At 31.6% G+C, this 22,785-nt stretch overlaps 1 protein-coding gene across 1 annotated transcript; it reads left to right on the forward strand.

Annotated features, from left to right (window-relative positions):
* Positions 1 to 1,669: 1,669 nt before the first annotated feature.
* On the forward strand, positions 1,670 to 22,716 carry LOC129218788 (torsin-1B-like). The gene is made up of 5 exons (XM_054853110.1): positions 1,670 to 1,676; positions 3,220 to 3,485; positions 7,638 to 7,813; positions 13,842 to 13,966; positions 22,341 to 22,716. Exons 1-5 carry the CDS (start codon positions 1,670 to 1,672, stop codon positions 22,589 to 22,591), a joined length of 825 nt encoding a protein of 274 aa, XP_054709085.1. The 3' UTR covers positions 22,592 to 22,716.
* The last annotated feature ends 69 nt before the right edge of the window (positions 22,717 to 22,785 follow it).

Below are 22,785 nucleotides of genomic sequence, written 5' to 3' on the forward strand. Positions count from 1 at the left end.
AACGGGCCAAGCGACCACGCTACCGGAACCCAACCCTTTTGTGAGTGAAGCGGATATTTTTTCTTCGGCAATAATAAATGTTTCTCCAAACAAACAAAAAAGTATAAAATCACATTAACAGTAGCTTTCAAATCTTTATATATTAAGAGCTGCGTTGCCTGGTCTACCTTGAGAATAAAAATTGTGTGAAGTGACATATATTCAACAATCAAGCTTAAATTAAAGAAAAAAAAAAAACATGCAAAATTAACCCTTCCAAACAATGACGACAGATATTAAAATACTTTTAAGAAATTTAAATGCAGAAGATGGATTTTAAAAGCGTAACCATGGAAACACAAAATAAAATAAGTTTAAGAAATTAAATGCAAAATAATCAAAGAAACAATGGACTCAAAAAGCGTAACCGTGGAAACGCAAAAATAAAATGGTTGACAACCAGAATCAAAATGACATTTTCCGAACTTCATTTAAAAATGCGTGTAATTTTTTTTCCTTTGAAGTTAGAAGCTAAGTTTTTCGACCATTGGTCAAGAGAGATCTGGAGTAAAAAACGTCGCTTTTTCCAATGGTGTCAAGAATAAAATTGTGGGACAATTCCTTCACTTTTTATTGATAGATTTAATGAAGAAAGTAGTGCCTAAATTTCAGCTAAGCCTAGAAAAGTTTGAGCTAAAAACGCAAATTACTTCCACCGTAATTAAGTTAGGGCATTCAAACAAATTGTTTAGAACGTGGAAAATTCTACCTTTTCAATGATATATAATATTAATATGTGCAAGTAATTTTTCACTCCCATATTCAGGAATTTACGTGAAATTTGGGCCTAAATTGGAATAAAAAAAGAACTTTTTATCAGATTTTTTGGAATTATAGCCTTTGTCACTCAATAAGAAAGCAACTTTCATATAGTGAAGGAATTTTTCAAATAGGCACAGTGGTTCCGGAGATTACCTCGAACATATAAACACACAAAAATCCACCCTCTCTCTTTATAATATTAGTATAGATTTTCAAACTTCAAATTTTTAACTCAAAACTTTCAGTTTATTGATGAAGTGGACGAAATGGACAAAATGACATTGTGTCCGAGATGCCTTTTTCCAGATTTTTTCCGGGGTGGACAAAATAGGACAACCCTGGTTGCGGGTATGTAGATTCGGGCCTAACCTTCATCTTTTCTCCAAAGTTCACCATGAACCATCTTATTTTAAAATCAAATACTGTATACCTTCTGTCATTTTTACAACTTCAGCACTGACTCAAATGGCAGGAATATGAAAATGTAGAAATGTTTTTCTCAAGTAGTCTTTAGGATAAATCCAACAACAAATCAAGTGGGAATAATTACATTTAAGGTAAACACATCAGTAGTAGGGTTTCCAATCTCGCACCAAATTCAGTCCCACAGGATTTTGGGATTGTACGAAGCCAATCCGGTGGGATCCCGCGGGATTGACTTTATTTTTCTAATTAAATGTCAAATAGAAAAATTTGTACTTTTTAGGAAGAACTGCTTTTGTTGCTTGAATTAGTGTTTCCCGAATTCCTTACACCAATTGCAGAGCACTACAAAGTCAGATCAAAATAAGCAATTACCGTTGTCATCCTGTGATTCATTCAAGTTTCAGTTGCCTCTTTTAGAGTCTTGCCGAATATTATATAAATAATGCCAGGTTTTTCAATGCTTTCTTCTTTGGAGAAAAATATTGTGCACTTTTTATAATTTAAAAGTTTTGAGTGCATTCCTTAAGCTTACAGAAGTGACCCAGCATTGCCTTCAGGCTACTCCAGCGGGTTTTTATATCAGTAATACTTTCCCAATTTTTTCTAAAGCGAAATTTCCTGGATTTTAACTTTAGTGATGGTTTTCAAAAATGTTTAAAAATTATACACATTTTTTCAATTGCTTGTTCGTATGAAAACTGAAACCTCGAATGAGAGTACCAATTCATTCTCAGAAAAATATACTCTATTTTTATTGTGTTCTTAAATGGTAAATCCATGTTCATCATTTATAAGACACAGAGTTTTTCTTGCTCTTCTTACAGATATACGAGGAAGGTGATTCAAGCAGATGATGCTTGTGAAAATAGTCGTTTTTATGAGCGCAAAAGTTAGAAAACGTTTGAATGGAAAAAACTTGGGGGGATTTCCAATTCCGCAGGATTTTGCTCCCAATCTCGCTCAATATCATGCGAGATTCGGGGTCGGGATTACAGGATTAGAAATCCTAATCAGTAGTGGCCCTTTCGAAATTACTTACATACTTTGAAGAATGAAATGAACTATAATAATGTGATTGATATATTATTACTTAATGTTACTATCATATTGAATCAATTTTATTGACCAGTATTTGAATTTAAAGTAGTAATGTAAATTTTTCGGATGGGAGAATGTCAGACTGCCACTACTGAAATTTTCAGATTTTGGAGTAGCCACTTTTGGATCAAATTTGAGGTTTGGGAAAAAATGGATAAAAAATTGAACAAATTGAAATTCTAGCATTTTTAGAAACTGGGAGGATTAAGGAAGAGTTTGGCTGTGATACGCTGATTGAATTTCTAAAGAGGTAATTAATATTGTAGACCCACAGTTTGAAAATATACTCAACTGTGCATATAAAAATGCACTACTAATGCATTTAAACCTTGAAGTGGCCATCACTGAAGCACTGGCCACTACTGGTGTGTGTACTTTATTTGAATTCTTACAAATAAAGTGTTAATGAATATAGTTAAATGATATAAGTAGTGAATGAATAATTTGAGAACCTAACAATAATTTAATTATTTTGAAGAAAAAATAGTATGTTTTAATCTGGTAAATGTTTTTATAACATTGAAAACCTTTGACATTTATGTTTTTGAGATTCATTTTTTCTTAGAAGGATCCATTTATATAATGATACTCATGTCCTTGGGATCCATGTGAAGCAAAATTCAATAGTTACCTTTCAGTTCTGTAATTTTACTTTTCCCACTATTACTTTCATTTCTATAATAAGACAAACTGTTTCAAAACACCTCTCAATTGTGCTTGTCTCATGTGATCTACTGGTAAGGGAAATTGTCTTTCATCAGGATGTTCCTAATGTAGTGTGTTTTAGTATTAAATTTTGCATTAATAATGTCGAAAATTATAGCATTGATAATTAATGCGTTCAAAAAATTTAAATAATTTTTTAAAAGTAATTTAATGGTGTTTTCTTTTCAGAGCTTGAATCTAGTCTTAAAAAGCGTCTGTTTGGACAACATTTAGTTAATATGGTGGTGCCAAAATCTTTAAAAGCACATACTGGCAAAAGTAGTCCTAAAAAAGCACTAGTAATGGCATTTCATGGTTGGACTGGAAGTGGAAAGAATTATGTTAGCAAAATGATAGCTGAAAATTTGTACAAACTGGGCAGTAAAAGTTCATTTGTTCACTGGTACATTGCTACTCATGATTTTCCTCATGCTTCTGAAAAAGAGGAATACCGTGTAAGTTAATTTTTTTTGAGGTATTTTAAAAATATTCCTAAGATTCTATGAGTTATTGAATGCATTTATACTGTATAAAAAATCACGTTAAGTTTTGAGTTAAAAAAAAATCTTCTTCTTATGAAGGACACTTATTGCTTTCGATGAAATTAACGACATCTTTTGAATATTTGAATTGCATCCGAACTCGAAAATTATACTGCCCAACATGCCTAGGTCATGTAAAAATTCCAATCGGACATGAATCTTTTACCTTTACATGCCCAGTTGGGCATGTAATTATTATAATTTTTTAATTAAGTATTGGTAACTTAAATGATGACTTATTATGTACTATTTATTTAAACTTTTTAAAATATTTTATATTGAAATTTTAGTTCTTGATTCAGATATAAAGCTGTTAAATTAGTTTTTTGTCTGATTAATGCTATATAACAAATTCAAATATTTTTGTTACTATACATTAAAAAAATGAACATTTAAAATTTTTATTTGGACATGTATTTTTTAGACAAACATGCCCGGCAGGGCATGTAAAATTTTAAAGATTTTTCTAACCCTGAATTACATTATTATAAACTGAAATAAAAAATTTTGAAAATAAAGGAAAGCCCTCCTTAACACAACGGTAGAATATTTACAATTGCGCTTTTAAAGTTTCAATATTGAAAAATTACTGGGAAGGGGCCACCAAAACTTTAATTCCCCTAACATCTCCAGAGATCATGTAAAACTGTAGTTTTAAACATGTATGTATGCATCTTGTAATGGCTCCGTCCCAAGCCAGAAAGTTGTCCCTGTAATTATTCATACCTTTGAAAAAATAAAAATAAAAATAATGTGTAGCAAAATTCAGGGGTACCCAAAACTTGTTTACTCATGGTCCACGTTTTAAAATTAGGCAAGGCAAGGCAGGTCAACAATCCAACAAAATTTCAGTTCAAATTTGTTAGTGCTACTCCCCCCCCCCCCCTTGTGAATTTGACTGGAAATTATACACTCTAAAAACTTATGTTTAACCCAATTCGAAAATGAGAAAGTTTGGGGGGGGGGGGATTTGTGCCATTGAACTTGGGGAGGGGGCGCCTCTGAAAAGTGATTTGAAGATATTGGGAATAGAAGAAACCTAGCAGAAAGTCGTACTACCTGGAGAAAAACAAACAGAAAGCCTTGGCCTGCACAAGACTGTCGTGCTGCTGAAGAAGTTGTCAGTCAACCTTTAGAGGAGGCAATCGGCCAAAAAGCATTGGGAGCCAGATTTAAGTGAAGGTTCATGGGTAAAACAATGTTTGTCAGCCCTAGATTTTTTTGAAAACTAATTCAGCCAAAGTATTCTTTTTCAGCAGTTATTGACTAGGTCAGGGCCGTAACCAGAAAATAATTTCAGGGAGGGTTTAAAAACTTTCATGCGGAGCTTTGCGCTATTTGTGCTAATGTTCAAGTCGTCGGGTTATCTATTATGAATAATATAATAGATAACCCGACTTTCATATGTATCTGTAATTAATATACATATGAAAGACATTTGAGTTTTAGAACAATATATTTTTTGGAAATTTTTAAATATAAATGAACATTTAAATGTCAAACTGAACTTTTCAGGGTGGGGGATTGAACTCTAAGAACTCCCCCCCCCCTTGTATACGGCCCTGGACTAGGTGATTTTATGATTCATTAGCAGTAAGATTATGAAATGGAGTAGTAGTGTGTAACTGTCGGTGGGAAAGTGTTTATACACAAGTGATGTGAGTCTTGCTTGGTGTTTAGTAGGATTCTACTATACTTAGAGACAATCTTGTAATAAAAAAATCTTTTAATTTAATATCATGTCCATAACAATACAAGCATTACATAACTCACTGTGCAAGATACACAGAACAGAACAGTTCTGGCAGAGATGTTAGATGTTGCAGTTCATATAATGATTAGAAGTTGTAGTACATAATGTTGGTGTCACTAATCAGATTTTACACATATTTAAAAGCATTTTCATTGTTTTACATTCAGGGGTCTGGCCAGAGGATATTTGGGTCCGTTAACGGACCCTTCACAAAAATCCGATCAACCAAAACGGACCTTTCACAAAATCCCAAACAAACAAAACGGACCTTTCACAAAATCCCGGTGAAACAAAACGGACCCTTCACAAAATTATGATAAACAAGATCGGATCTTTCACAAATTGTTTACTGAAAGAGCAAAAGCAAAATAACGCATATTTCAGTGTATAAACCATAGTTCTGTGCATAAACCGATAATTTTTGGAGCCTTTTTTGAAGTCAAATTAGAGGGATCAGCTTATACTAAACCGGCTAATTTTGAAAAAAAAAAAAAAAAAAAAACGGCACTCTTGTGATACTCCTGCAAGTGATAAGTAATTGCTACTGCCAAATAAATATAATGGTTGTTTGTTTTATCACAGCTAATTAGCAGCGGTGTTGTAGTAAACTTTTCTGAAAAGGCATTGGTAAGCACTTTTCTCCGGGCTCATGATTTAATAAACAATAATAATATATATCTGCGAAATGAACTTAGAACTGCAAAGAGATAGATAGTAAGGGTGGGGAAAAATATGATCTCTTCAGATAGGGTTACCAACTTCAAAATTATCACCACTTAGCGTCTGGCGTTGAACCTTTATAATGACTTGATTAGAAAATAGTCTTATCATTTTACCAGCTTGTCAATATTTGCGTTTTTGCGGTGCGGTGGTGCGATGTTTAATTGTTATTTTGGGAGAAAATTATATGAGTTTTGATTTTTCGATGCTAACAAGGATGATTAACTTTAAATAAACGCTTTTAATTACCGTTTTTTTTTCTTTAGATGTCTACATTTTGAAAAATGCAATCTTTTAACATCCGATATGAGAATCATATTTTGTTCTTTTTCCAAGCTAACTTCGCTTTATTAGGATGCAAATAAATGAAAAGTCTCTTTATTTCTGTCGGAACTCTCATTTCAAGTTTTTAAAGCAAAATTAAATTTCCTGTTATGAGTCAAAAATTAAAATGCTGAATAGATGGTTTATTTTATTTATTATTATTATTTTTTTTTTTTTTTTTTTTTTTTTTTTTTTTTTTTTGCGTCAACTGTGTCCACAGATATTAATGAAATGTTTATCATAGGGCTCTTAAATGCAATTTTAAAATAATTTTATCAAAAATATTTCTTTTACAAGCCGTTTTTATACTTTTGATGCCTTCACTTTGAGAATTGCGATCTCTTTGCATCCGCTATGGGAATCCGATTTTTCGAATTTTTGATGTTTATTACGCTTTGTTAAGAGGTAAACAATTAAAATATCTTTTTATTTTTGTTAAAATCACGGAATTTATAAGCTTTAAACGAAATTCTGTGCTTTTTAAGAGTGTCTTGGGTCAAAAAGTTAAATGCTGAACGCTATTCTGAATTTTATTTTATTTATTTATTTTATTTTTTTTTTTGTTACAGTTATTTTAAATACTGTACAGGAATATTTCTAGTATAATTTAACATAATGTAGAATGGTAGATAAATATTGATACTTGAGAGAGCGATGCCCCCCCCCCCCCCCCCACTCCCGCCAAATATCAGATAAACACTCCAGAATGATTTTTTCGACATAGAAGAGTAAAAGACTCAACTTTAAGTTTAATTGATGCAGTTTGTGCCATCTCTAAATTGTAAAATTTCGTTTTAACAATTTTTTTTTTTTTTTTTTTTGCGAAATTATTTGATTTTTCACAAAATTAATTCATTTTTCACAAAATTATTTATTTTTCACAAAAAACGGACCCTGTGAAAAATCCTGGACAGACCCCTGACGTTTTCTTAAAGAGAAGAAGTGAAATTGTATGTCAACTGTGTTCATAACTTGCTTTTTAAGAATTTTCTATGATCAGCTTATATAATGCACTTTAGTATAATCTTTGGATGAAGATAATGATTTCTAATTTAAATAAACTTAAAATTTTAACATTTTTTTAAAAAATCTGAATTTAAATGTATTTATGAAATATTTTCTATACATTTTTATGAAAAAACTTTTAAAAGCACTTTGTAATTTTTTGTTAATTGCTGTTTGATTCTGGAATGCTTGAAAACCCTTATGATAATGTTTCAGCCTAATTGTGCTACTGATACTTGTAAAGTATTATCTTTCTTTTTCAGGAAAAACTTCGAAAGGAAATACCTGAATTCACAAAAAGATGTGGGCAATCTTTGTTTATTTTTGATGAAGTTGATAAGATGGTTCCTGGTGTAATAGATGTTTTAGCTCCATTTTTAGACTTTTATGAAACTGTAGATGGAGTAGATTATCGCAAGAACATCTTTATATTTTTAAGGTACATTTCAAATATTTTTACTTAACTAAAAAACTATTGTGCCCATTTCTTAGCTGTGGGGTTTTTCGAAATTCCAATTTTGGTCCAAGGAAAATTTTTAGTAAAATTCATAACTATATGGTAACAATGCACCATATAGGTTAATGCTTTGTGTTCTTTAAGCTGGAAAAGAAATATTTCTACACAGTTCAAATTAATTAGTTAAGCACATTTTGTTATTATCCTAAAACTTTGCATGTCTTGTACCACCATTTTGTTCTGAAACTAGAGTTACAAATTTGTGCTTTTGAAAAATAAATGAATAATAATTAGAACACTATATAGTTGAATGTGGGGCAAAGTGAAGTGATAAAATATTTTTAGTTTGCTGTGCCACCTGTCCTACAATATTTTACTGATTTCTTAAACAATCCAGTCTGAAAAAGAATAGCTGTTAGGATCAAGAAAAATAATATGCCATTTTCAAAATTTTTTGGTGTAATCTCTCTCTTTTTATTTTGAAAAGCCTCAAGGAAAAAATGGCCTCTATCACTGATTTCATTTTACCATACATAAAAAAATTCCTCTAGCTCATTTGCAAGAATATAGCTCAATTGTATGTGCAGCCTTTTATATCCTAGAAATAGTACAGTAAACTCCCGATTATCCACGGAATAGAGTGATACGATAACCACAGATAAGCAAATTCATGAATAATTCAAAATAGGTAAAATATTGGTGCATGTAATAACTCAAACCAATTAATAACACTTGCATACATTTAAACTACAGCTAAAGTGGTAACAGACCCTCTTGCTCCCGTGAAAGTGACAGGCTGGGGTTTCGACCTCCATTTCTCGTGCCCATTATATTGCTGTGCTAGGGTGCGCAATATTAACACAACGAAACGATTCATTTCTTTTGCTCAGAAATCATTTTATTTCTCTTTTTATACACCAGATGGCAGCACCAGTCCATTTTAAATGTAATTGCAGAGATGCAAGATAGAAATTCGGTTCTGTCCAGATTTTGACGTTTTCCTCTGTATCTCATGCTTTGAAATTTACCACACAAGAAAAATTTACTAATATTACACAAAAGATTAATAAAATTATCTTTTATGTTTAAAAGACGTATTTCTTAAATTTTCGCTGCTTGCGTGATCTTGCTTGTTAACTTCTCATAAAAATTTTTTTATTAAAATTTTTTTAAATTTCAATCTAAAAAATATCGAAAATTACAAACTGAATGCACATGTTGTTCATACCCTTATTTTTATAATTTTCATAAATAAAAAAATAGACAGTTTTATGACCATTTTCTTGAAAATTATTCTATTGTTAAGGGGTTAAGGGACTGGAAAAAGTTTAAATCAAGGATATTATTAAATCGAAGAACATAGACATTTATTGCAGTCAAATCCCGAAATAATGAAATGAAACATTAAATTAAGGAATCGTTAAATCAGGTATTGTTAAATTGAAGTTATATTGTATGTAAACAAAAAGGATCGCTCATTTTTTCAAACAGATTGCACACATTTACGGGCAAATCCTACAAACAGATTTATTGAAACATTTTAGGTTGCACCAAAAGTGTCTCCAGGTGGGGAATTTTTTCAAAAATTCCAATTTTTTCGTCTCTTGTTTACGTGCATAAGTAGTGTATAAAAATTAGTAAGAAGTGTAGTTCTAAAGCAATAAGTGCAAATGCAAATACAAATTTGACGATCAGCAACAGACTCTGGGCCAAACTGTGTTGGTCCTTGTCCGTTTATTAGTCTTCAATGAAAAATTAATGGCCCTCTTACAGCTATTCATCCCCTTGATCTTTACCGCTGCATCAGGTAAGCAGTTCTTATTGCCCATGACCCTACTAAAGTAGTATTTTTTCCTAATTTCCAGGTTAACCTGAGATTTGAAAAGCTCAACATAATGATCCTTCATCCTGCTTTCCATGCAAAAATTTAATCCACTAACATCTTTCATTTTGATAAATTTAAACAACTGAGTCATGTCCCCTCTGACTCTCCTCTACTCTATGCTATTAAGCCTTTTAAGTCTGGTATCATAATCTAAATCTGAAAGTCCCCTTACTAGTCTAGTTGCCCCCCCAGTACAGAAATATTTTTCTTGAGATAAGGAGACCATAACTGAACAGCATACTCCAAATGAGGTCTTACTAAACTCTCATATAAAGGTAGAAGAACCTTCTTAGATTTGTTTCATATTGATCTGTTGATAAATCAAAGCTTTCTGTTGGCTTTGTTACTTGCAATGCTGCATTGTTGACTAAACTTGAAATCCTGATTTATTAAGATACCCAGATAATAACATTTTCTGCCTGACTAATGACTGAACCTTGTAAATATTAACTCATATACTTATTACCATGACCTAAGTGTAGCACTTGACATTTTCCTACATTAACTGCCATATCATACTTATCTGCTCACTTAGTAAAATGTTCTAAATCTGTTGTACTGAAGCTGTTGTACTTGTTCTTTATTTTCTGCAATCCGCATAACTTTAACCTCATCAGTGAAACAATTCATGCTTCCAGAAATATTTTCTTGAATGTCAGTCATAAAAATAATAAACAAAAGAGGCCCTTAAAACATCAATCTATTTATACAATACAAATACAAATGTGACGACCAGCAACAGGCTCTTGGCTCAGCTAGGCTGGTCCTAGTCAATTTATTAGTCCCCAATGAAGATCAATGGCCCTCTTAAAGCTATCCACCCCCTTGCTCATTACGACCTCTTCCAGTAAGCTGTTCCAAGTGCCCACAACCCTACTAAAGTAATAGTTTTTCCTTATTTCCAGGTTAGCCTGAGATTTGAATAGCTTAAAACAATGACCCCTCGTCTTGCTTTTAGTCCAAAAATTTAATCCATTAACATCATTCATTTTGATAAATTTAAACAACTAAATCATGTCCCCTCTGATCTTCCTTTACTCCAGGCTATACATATTAAGCCTATTAAATCTGGTATCATAATCTAAATCTGAAAGTTCCCTTACTAGTCTAGTTACCCTTCTTTGAACCCTTTCCAATACACGAATATCTTTCCTTAGATAAAGTGACCAAAACTGCACAACATACTTCAAATGGGGTCTTACTAAACTCCTATATAAAGGAAGAAGAACCTTCTTAGATTTCTTTGAAATAGATCTATTGATAAACCCAAGCATTCTGTTGGCTTTGTTACTGACTATGCTGCACTGTTGACTAAACTTGAAGTCCTGATTTATTAAGATAAACAGATCAATAACATTTTCTGCCTGACTAATGATTGAACCCTGTAAACGATAACTGGTACACTTATTTCCATGACCTAAGTGTAGCACTTGACATTTCCCTACATTAACTGCCATACCCCACTTATCCGCCCACTTAGTAATATAATCTAAATCCTCTTGAAGCTGTTTTACCTGTTCCTCAGTTTCTACAATACCCATAACTTTTACATCAGCAAAACAATTAATGCTTCCAGAAATATTCTCATTGATGTCATTCATAAAAATAATAAACAAGAGAGGCCCTAAAACTGAACCCTGAGGAACTCTGCTTAAAACATCACTCCATTTAGAATTATTTCCCCTCACAACTACTCTTTGTTTGCTTCCAGTCAACCAATTCCGAACCGAAAATAAAGTTTTTCCATCTATTCCTATATCAGCTAGTTTACTGAGAAGAACAACATGTGATACCTCATCAAAAGCTTTTTGAAAATCAACATAGACAATATCCACACACTTTTTGTTATCTAAAGCCAAGGTATTCTTGTTAGAGAAATGCAATAAATTAAAAGCACACCATTTACCTTTTCTGAAACTGTACTGCAGGCTATTAGTCTCTAAGAACTCCATAATCTTAATTTTGATCAAAGTTCCAAAAATCTTACAAACCACTGAAGTCAGACTTACAGGTCTGTTATTCCCTGCACTACCTTTAGACCCTTTCTTGAAGAGCGGCGTTATGTTAACCAGCTTCCATTCCTCTGCCACTCTCCCCGAGTTATAAGAAGCATTGAAAACATTTAAAATAACATCCACTAATAACTAATTCCTTTGCACATTCAACTAAAATTTTCGGATAAATATTATCTGGTCTCGGAGCTTTTATTGCTTTACTTTTTTTCAAATGAAATAGAACCTCCTCCCTGAAAAGCACAAAATCCTCAAGCTGTATAATAGCTTGTGTCTTGCTAGTGTCAACTGTTGAGATACAGTTATTGTTAATCACACTGAAAAAAGTTATTTAGAACATTTGCAATACTCCTATCATTTTGAATTAAATTTCCATGATCATCAACCAAGTAGTGTAGATCTAAAAATCAGTAAGTAGCGTAGATCTAAAAATCAGTAAGTGGCGTAGATCTAAGAATCAGTAAATAGCATAGATCTGAATCAGTAAATAATGTTGATCTAAAAATCAGGTTTTGGTGAGGTTGGAAGGTTTCATGTCATTGGAAAGAAGGGGTAAGGATAAATTGGAATGCATAAATATAGATTTTGCACTTGTTTAATTAAAATGGGTGCATTTATCAACATTCAGTTAATCATCGGTAAAAAAGTTCTTTTTGAAAGTGTGAAACGCAGCAGTAACCAGGAGTTTACTGTAAAAATTTTTTTTTTCTTATTTTCTCGTAATGGAGCAAGGAGAGAAGGATTAAAAATCTAATAAACTGAAAATAGCACTTTATTTTCATGAAAAAAGAAAATATATTTCTGTTCTGAATATTTAATAATAATATTTATTTTGTTATCTTTCTGATTGAATAAAGCAGAAATGACTGGAATTAATACTTTTGAAGAAATACGAAATTGTTTTTGTACCAAGAGTAATTAAATAAAAATGTTTCATCCTATATATCATATTGTGTAATATTCAAAATAGAAAGAAAAGAGTTATTGAAGTTAAAACAACTGCATTTTAAACAAAAGTAAAAATCCAACTAAGGAAAACAACTCTTTTAACAACTGTGTGTTAGCTTTCATTTTACCACTTGCGGTACTACATGGATGGTGAGGGTAAAACAACTGTAACAGTAGTAAGAAGTAAATAAATGTTTTTGTGCAATAAAGTGAAATTAAAAATAACAATATTTTATTTCACAATACTTACAGATTACTGCATGCATATGTTTCGACGTTACAAGGAACACCTATTTTATTGTAAACGAAATGAGCTTATGAATCAAAAAAATCTGCTGATAAAAACCTTTTGTCAAATGTCTTTGGGACCCCCCCCCCCCAAAAAAAAAATGTCAACAAAACACAAAAATTTCAATTATAACTTACTATGAGGATATGATTATTCTAATACAGTGAAACTCAACCTTTTTCTGCCTGCAGGCCAGATCTCATATTAAAATCATTCTTGCAGGCCTAAACACATAAATATTTTCAAAATATTTCATTCTTTTCTAAATAACATGTTAAAATATGGAATAGGAAAGACAGTTACAAACCAATGGTTATCATTACTTGATGCTTATTTTATTAAATTCATGCTTTTCAGAAACCAGTTTCTGAATATTTGGCCCCAAATTTGATACTTTCATTAATCATGCTTTTTGATATTTGACATTTAACTAGACAACGGCCACACCGATCAACTTTACGAGCTGGGGCGTAGGTTGGGCGCCATCGCTGGAATAGACCACACTCTTTTTCCTTGTCAACAGCAGCATATTTTGTAGTTTGTTCCTTCTTTCTGAAGATCCAAGAGACTAAGAAAGTGACATAAGAAAGTCAAGGCTGAGAAACTTATCTGACTAGCATAAAATGTAGCTGTATCATTAAAAACTAGAAAGAAGTTGGGAAAATGCTTAACATTTGAAGTTTTGACCTAAAAAAAACTTGTGTTTTGCTTTTTAAAACAATTGTTCCAAATAGTTTTGTTCTATGGAACAAAAGAAATAATTTGAACCATTTCCTATGAACATTTGTTTGACCCTTAGCAAAAGAATCTATAAGTAGATTTTTATGAATTGTCTTTACATATTATTCCTTTTATTAATCTTTTATTAATTTATAGCAATGCTGGTGGAAGTGAAATTACCCGAATAGCTTTCAATTTTTGGTTGGATGGCAGAGACCGAACAGAAATTACACTCAAAGATATAGAACCATTAATCAATATTGGGGCATTTAATGAAGAAGGTAAGTAATTTCCAAACTTGAGTATTAACTGAATGGTTTGGAATTTTTGTTGTTATGTAACTGATGTTTCTTATTATTCTCATGACTGAAGTTTTACATATTCCCTTGGGCTGCTGATTTTAGCAGTATTAATACCACATAACAACTAATCTTCTGTCTTCAACTGTCAGTCATTTAAATATACAATACCTGAATACCCGCTGTTATTAAATTCGCTTCCATTTTGTCAAGTTCTGTTTTTAAGTAGCTTATATACTAATTGGAAATTTGAAAATTTTTTGGAAATAACTTTAAATTGAACTAAAACTATGAAATAAATGTTTTTTGATAGCTGATAGGGTTGACTGGTGTAATTGTAAATTTGGGAAATTGAATGACGTCTATAATTTTAGTATTTACAGTAATTTTTATGAAAGTGCAACTACAGTAGCCAGTCGTTATGTAGCGCCTTGATATATCGCTCATTCAGATATATTGCTCTTTTCTTCTGTCTCCGAAATGAAATATTAAAACATAAAAAAAGAGTGCTTTAAGCTTGAAACTATTTATGAAAACATATGGTATTACTCAGAAAAGGTACGTTTCTTCATTACTTTGTCAATGAACTGAACAAGTTGAAGATTATTCTATTCTTCTGAATTCACTGGAAAAGCAGCGGCAATTCCTGTCATCCAGATGTACATACTGTACTGTTTCCACCTCTTGTGTAAAGATGACAAGAGAAGGCATGGTCTTTTAGAGACGTTTAATGCACTCAATATTTACAGCTATATTACAAATTACAGATTATTTAATGTTACAAAGATATTTTGAACTGCGAGAGCCACTCCGTGACTCACCAGCTCTTTGCTCTACGAGTGTCTCCCCTTGACCTATTTACTTTCTCTTATATACGGGGATTCGTTTGGCGGGGAATGCACCCCTGTTTACAACAGTCAGACGATGTTGACAAAGTGGTTGAAAAATGTTCCCTATAGTGTCACAGACATCATATCACACCAAACGGAGAAAGTTTATGTGCACAACAAATGTCCAGCTTCGGATAAAATTCAGCTATTTTGAAGATCTCATTTCCAACATTTCTCAGAAAAGAGGAGCAAAAGCCATATTTACGTGTGGTCTTATATTTATCCAGCTCCCATTCTGGTGACAGATATAAAACACCAGCGTAACATGTTTTTCTCACGATAAGTGTGGTCTGGGAAAGAATTTCTAGAACGACCCCACACACACTGAATCGAAATAGCAAACAACTGGAGGAATCGCATCGGTATAATACTGGCAGTACATTTCAGTTTAAGATATAATTTGGAAACTTTCTTTTTTATTGATGCTAAGGCCTTTACAATGAGTGAGAGACAGCAAGCAGGTATCATACCGACCCAAGTGGAAAAGAACATACTGACTGCAAAAAAGATTTGTGCTTGTTTGCACAAATCGGGATTTGCACCAAAGAAAGGAAGAATGATCTGGATGGGCGAAAGAGTTTTCTGGAAACAATCTGGTTAATTTTACTTTTCACATCCTTTCTACTGCAAATCAAAGAGGTTAGAAAGTCTATAGTGAATAAGAGGATATTAGAATGCACTCTTATTTTGCCGTAGCTAAGAAAGAGCTTCATTTGCCATTTGATATTTGTACCTCTCTAACGCTGAAAATTTACTTAAATTTGTATCTTGTTTAAATTTCAATATATGTGATAGTACATTTGTGAAATACATCGAAACCATTTTAAAAAGAATAAATGCTAATTTACTTGTATGTTGTATGGATAACTATTTTTAGTAACCTCGGTTACATTGTGCTTTCAGATATATTGCATTTTTTCTTTATCCTCCGAAAAGCGTCATATAACGAAAGGTTACTGTAATAATATAATTTTTAGTTCTTTTTTAATGTGCTATCGAATCTCGGACAAATCATACATCTCCTTGTACCTATATTTAATTACGGAAGAAATTTGTTTTTCTAGTGCCTCGTTTTGACAAGGTATTGGATGATTTTTTTTTTTTTTTGTGTTTCAATTTTATCATAATAAATGCTTAAAACCACTCATTTTGAACTGGCAGATTTGCTCAGATATTTATTTCTCCTGTTTTTTCAATTTAGCATTTTATTACAAATTCACAAGTACACCTTCATTTTGAAAATCTGGCATTGGGTATATGTGAATTTAAAAAAAGGGGTAATTGTAAATGCTATTCACAATTACAATGCACTACAAGTATGTCTACAAAATAAATGATGTTGATAAGAAGGATGGCAAAATAATTATACAGGGATTCCGTTGTGCCAATAACACAAAAACTGAGTTTCTATGTAAAGAAAACGATATATTTTCATTCACAGTTTTTGACATCATATCTGTTCTGCCATTTCCTGTGGAAACATACAAGAACCAAAGAATAACTTATATTTTTCATGGATTTGTGGATGTAAATGAACAATAGAGCTATGTTTTAAATCTCATTAACAAATGAAACATTGAAACATTTTGAGTTATTAATAAACAAAAGCGTTTTTTTTTTTTTTTTTTTTACGTTTGATATTTAAGATAAGCATCTTCAACAGAGCTTTATTCACATCTACCACAATTCTATTATAATACATTCTAAATGGCATTTCTGATCCCATTGAGAGTCAGGGCTGTGAGTTGGAGTTGAAGAGTCGGAGTCCTTGGAAAACATGCCAACTCCGACTCAGGGCTTCTTTTTTTCCCTCTAATTTTCACTTACCCCCCTTGTATTTTTTAAAAACACTGACTAGAAATTGGTTCTATTTATGCATAAAGACCTACTAGTTTGCAAATAACTGCCATTGCAAACTAGCTAACTTCTTTATTTATCAAACTTACACTTTCAGTAATAGTTACTTGCGCAAACCTGCTAGTTTAATGGTTTTTTTTAACTTTCTTTAACTAATAGCAACTGTCAGCAAATGGTTTTATTGCCTAACATTTATAATTATTACTTACAAATAATAATAATATTTTTTTTTACTTCGATCTCAGTCATGAAATGGTAAACGGAATGTTTCCCTTGATCAAGTCGGAACCTGTAGCTTGGAAAGAAGCTTCTAAGGGTGTTCGGTAAATTCAAATAGGTGTTGGTGCTAAAGCATGAATCCAAAGAATCCAATAAAATATATGTATTTTAAATCTAAAGATTATAGCTATAGCTTAGTTCTCACTAAAAAGTATGAAATAAATAAGTATATGATTTTTTGGTTACAACACTCAAGTGCAGATAATCTTAAAATCATATTAAGGTTAAGTCAAAAGTAGCCAATAAAATTAACATTCAAAATTGAGAGGAGAAGAAATATAAATGTAGTAAAAGCTATTTGTACAAAACTGTATACTGCCTCATTTTGTGTAAAATTTGCTCCAGACGTGCATGTACCTGGCTTCTCTCCGCAATATAGTCCCCTACTTGCGAACTTGCGTTTAAATTTTATAGATATAGCTTGCTGTCAAAACCAGCTTATTTCATTTTTAGAAATTTTACAGGAGAAACAAAAACTTCTCAGGTCCACAGTTCTAAAGCTTTTTTTTTTTAAATTGTAGGTTTAACTGCCTAGAATTTGATTAGTTTTTCATTTTCATTCCAGGTGCATTACTTTGGGTGTAATTATGCTAATTAGGTTGGAGTGAGCTAATTGTGATGCAGAAGCACGATTTTTCTAGCTTAAAAAAAAAAATCAATTAAATTGTGTGAAATTGCTTTTTCCAGTTTACCAGTTAATATTAATTTGTGTCTTTACAATTTTTAAATAAATGACATTCACTTAACTTTTTTAAATGATCTGAAATTTCACAGTTGAGAGAGAAATTTTGGTACAATGTGAAAAAGGTCATAAATTGCAATGCCAAATGGGACAGCAAGCTTTTTTTTTATTTATCAAAAAAAAATAATTTTGTAAATAAAATGCAGAAAGCAAGGAGAGAAAGGAAAAAGAAGGCTTGTTGTTTAAACTAAACTGTTGTCGTCGTAATACATTGGCCTGGGGGAGATGGCAAAAGCTCAGAATGAGCTGGATTTGATCCAGAGGGCCAACATTTCATCTAATTTTGGGTTGGAATGAGCTGGATTTGAGCTATATCCCTTCGTCAGGTTATGAAGGACCCTCTTAATTTACAAAATATGCAAAAAAAGTGGATTTAAGAAAAATACAGAATGAGCTGGTTTTGATAGTAAATGCCTCAGATGTAATATAATTTAAGCTGTATTGAGGAAATCTTTCAGAATTAAAGTATTTATATTTTTTATAAATTCTAAAATTAACTTGTTTGTCACCCACCAGATGGGTGTAATCTGGGGCAGACCTTCCCCTTTCAAGAATGGATTTTTGACTTTGCAAAACAGGTTTTTTTTTCTTTCTAGTTGCAGCTTTCAAAAATTGAAAGCACATGATTTGATCAACGTCTATTTGTTAAACAGTAAAGGGTAGCAAATAAATCATTTTCAATTTTTATAAAAATGGTTATTAAGTAATCTCACTTTTAAAATCGTAACTATTGGAAAATTTGATTTTCAAATTACTTTCTAACGTTTACAGTACAATACAAAACGAAAAATTCATGGAAAGAACTATTTCAATCTCTATTTAGAGGTTTTTTCTCCCCTTCCCATGAGGGGAAGAAATTGATAAATAAAATAAAATAAATAAATAAAAAAGTCAAAGTCTGAGTCAGACGTTTCAAAATCTTGGAGTTAGAGTCAGCCATTTTCCTTCCGACTCCACAGCCCTGTTCACAACGTTCACAAAAGTCACATGATTTACAAACCTGTTCAGGATAGTTGTGAATACCTCATACAATTTTTATTTTTGTAAATAATTTGTTAAACATTTGTGTGGGGTACATCCTGATTGATGCAGAACTTTGAATATAAATTCTAAAATATGATATTTTTTAACATTTTTTAAAATGAATGACTTTTTTAAAAACATCAAAACCCATTACCGCAATTACCCTGGTCAACCCTAAATATTTAAGTATTTTAAGTTTGAATATTGGTTTTTCTAACTTTTCAAAAAATAGCCCCTTTTTTAAATACAGTAGACCCTTGTTTTACTCGGGGGTTACATTCCAAGGAAATGCCGCATAAAATGAGACCTAATAATAGTGTTAATATAGGGGTTTGGTTCCATAGATAACAAAATACTTCATTCTAGTGATGACTAATTGTATAATAAGTTTAATGCGTACATTATATCGACTTTTATGCACAATATGCATTAAGAAAACATAAATTAATTTTGTGTTCTGTTTATAAAGAGGAGCTGGCTATGATAGTCTTTTGGCAGTCATTAAGAATTTTTCTCTGTAATTCTTTACAGAGCATTAACGGATCCATCATCACTTGTGTCATTTCCATGATAGATCTTCCTTCACCAACAAATCAGAAAGTTCATTTCTATTGTCTAGGAGTGGCTCAAAATTTTCAATGTGAATGTTTTTGATTGCGTGTCACTGACATATCTGTCCTCGCTTGTTTTGGCCTCCTTTGTCACTCCTAAAAGCTCTTCTTCCAGTGAGTTCTGAACTGTGTGAGTTTAATAGCTTTACTTCTGGATAGAGCTCTGGAACCAATCGCATAAAATGTCTCCAGTGGCCCAAGCTCCATTATTAGCATGTCAAAATGCCTATGATTACGCATAATCTGCAATTTTTAGGAGTTAGGATTTTGAAAGACAGGTAAATTTATCTGTTTGCATTACAGTATCCGCGTAAAACCGAAACTCATCCGTGTAAAATAAAATAAAGGTGTCAAATCTTAAACCACGTATAATCGAAACTGCGTAAAATAAACCCGCGTAAAACGAGGGTCTACTGTATTAAACCCCGTGCAATGCCAAATGTGTACTGTGCATGCCCGTGCATGATCTCTAGTTAGATCAAAGCATGACTCTCTGTCTCTCATGTGTGTTTCTGTGATGTCTAAAAAAAATCTATATCCTATGTATTCATTGAAATTTGGTCTGAAAGCTTGAACATTGCATATGTCCACGTTTTAAAATTTAATCTAGAGTTTTTTAAATTGATGTAATGTCTTTTTTTTCTGCTAGAATTTCACACATATGTGAATATATTGCTGTTTCTATTAAACATAGAACAAAAATCAGTACATTATCTTGTAGAGCACATAATTTCCAATTAAATGTTGTTTTGTATGAAACTCCTACTGAATTTGCCTATTTTTCGGAAATCATCAAAGCTTATTTCTGTTCCCTTATTTTGAATTTTTTGATTTTCCAATTAATGCAAAACTAAAATCCGTTCATTCTGGATTCTACTTATGCTATGTAGTAAAAGAATATAGTATAGTAGTATTGTCATAAGAAAAAGTGAAGCTTCTTTCGTCTCAAATTTAACTTGTCAGCTCTTGAGTAGAGGTCAAAGTTTAAGGTCTTAAATATATACTACTAAATATATGATGGTTTTGCTCCAAAAGCAATGAGTGACCCATGCCATTTTTTTCAAATGTGAATACTACTTGATATTATGTACATTCTAGCATAAATAATTTGGTGGCTCATTCTTTGACTTTGGGGGCAATTAAAAATGCTATTTTCGTTACATGAAATACACCTGTACTGGCTATATTCGTTGCTTTTTTGCCTTGTTTGTGTCTGAATATATGCTAAATCTGTGAGTGACCCTCTGAATTAAGTATAGGAGAAATTACTCACCATAGTATAGCACTCAGAAAAACAGAAAATAACATGGGTTATTCTTTGCTTTAGTAGTTGGTCTCAATGTTGAAGATTTTCAAAAGAAGTCACGTTTCAAGGTCAATAACTCTATGTCAGTTGTAAAATAGTTTGAGACACAGCTGTAGTTATAGTCCGTGTGGTGTAGTTTAAGGTCCAGGTTAGAAACCCATGGCACCTAATGAACTTTTTTAATTACATGGACTCAAACTTTACAATTTGGAACAAAAAGAATCATAGTTTTGGTCAATCACTCTAAAAAGCCTGAATCAATAAATTGTACCAAGAGCTCCAATTATACTCTAGGTGGTGCAGTTTTAGACTCATGTCAGAAACTCATCAGACCTAATCAGCTTTCTTAACTTAATGGTCTCAAAAATGTTCGGAGATGAAATGAACTATTTCACTTCGCCTCACATGCACTTAACTAATTGTACAAAACATTTAAAATAGAAATAAGCTCAATATTAAATAAATAAATGCTTCATTCCATATTGATAGATCTCAAATAATATTACAAATATTAATTAAAAAATTTTACAATATGAGTATCAATTTTTGAAAATTGCTTCTACCATCCTATTCTTTAATTTTCAGGGGTAATTTTTTCTTGATTGGAATATATTACATGTGTTACTACACAGTTAAAATATCACTACGTAGATGAAGGTAAAAGCTTAGAAAATATTTCACCATTTCAATTTGTCCCACATTCCCCTACCATATATTCACAACCTTTAACTTTGACCTCTGCTCAGTGACAAACAAACCTGATTTTAAAATAAAGAAACTTCACTTTTTCTAATTACAGCACTACAAACACAACCTGAAATTTTCATAAAAAATTAAATATCAACTATCAAAAGTGTCCATCTCTTTTAAAAAATGACTTCTAAGCACTAATGTCTTATTTGAGTTATGTAACCTTTAAAAGTATTTTCCTAATTTGTTTTCTGATTATTAAATAAAGCGAATTTTTAAACAAATGCACTCTAAACTTCCCTGTTTTTGTAGATATTCCCATACATATTTGTAGGGTTTTTATTTAAAAATGGTTTATTCACGATATTTACTCTTCTTTTATTACTAAATATGTGTGTCATTTTTCTCTCAGCATCAAAAGTAAATTTTGTGTTCATTTTTCTTAATATGTGGGCTGTTAAAAAACATTTTGGAGATTCTAAAAAGTAGATGAAAAATAGGATATTACAATTCTTGTTTCTGATCTATCAACTTGAAATTGTGTTGCTGAAAAACTACAGCTTCATTATTTCAAATTGTAGAACATATTTCAATAGCAGAAACAAGTATTACTGTAAACTTGAAATGAATCGAAAGGCATATCAGTATTTAAGATAAAATGCTGCATACATATTTTTAGTGATTTGTCATTTTATAAAGAAATTTCTTCTCAGATTTCTATGTTTTAGTTAATTGTCACATCAAAATATAAAAACTTGATGTAAATAATGTAGCTCTGTGTACTGAACTGGTGTTAGGTGACTTTAAATACCTGAGGTGCATAATTTGTAAGTTTACGCTCATGCTCTTATTTGAAAAATCTGATTTCCCCAACTTGTCTATCAATAAAGAATATCAATTTTCTTTTCGTTTTTTTTTTCTTTTTCAAAAATTTAATACTTCTTTATTAAATTTATAGGTGGACTCAAGGGTAATAAAATTATTGAGAAAAATCTCATTGATGTTTATGTTCCTTTTTTACCCTTGGAGAAGTCTCATGTTTTAGAGTGCATCAAAAAAGAACTTATTGAACGGGGGCAACCTGTAAATGATGTAATAGCATCTGAAGTTGCAAAAGAGATTGTTTATTACCCAACTGAGTTTCAACTTTTTTCATCATCTGGTTGTAAAAAGATTTCACATAAAGTTGATTTATTTGGCATGCCATAACATCAAATTATCATCATGAAATTTATTTGAAAAATGTTGAATGCAAAAATGTAAATACCTGTACAAAATGTTTTGTTCATATAACTTTATATTTTAATGTTTTACACTTTTGGTAATAAATTATCTTTTACACTAAGCTTTATAATTTTACTGAAAAATAGCTGTGGAAAATTACAAACATTGATTGTAATACT

The sequence above is a fragment of the Uloborus diversus genome, chromosome 3 (assembly GCF_026930045.1).
Source record: "Uloborus diversus isolate 005 chromosome 3, Udiv.v.3.1, whole genome shotgun sequence".
Classification (NCBI taxonomy): domain Eukaryota; kingdom Metazoa; phylum Arthropoda; class Arachnida; order Araneae; family Uloboridae; genus Uloborus; species Uloborus diversus.

What these genes read in the sequence shown, in the direction of transcription:
- LOC129218788 (XM_054853110.1), top strand. An exon ending in CTGAAAAAGAGGAATACCGT is followed by an intron (nt 3,486 to 7,637) that starts GTAAGTTAATTT and finishes TTTCTTTTTCAG; the next exon opens with GAAAAACTTCGAAAGGAAAT. An exon ending in AACATCTTTATATTTTTAAG is followed by an intron (nt 7,814 to 13,841) that starts GTACATTTCAAA and finishes ATTAATTTATAG; the next exon opens with CAATGCTGGTGGAAGTGAAA.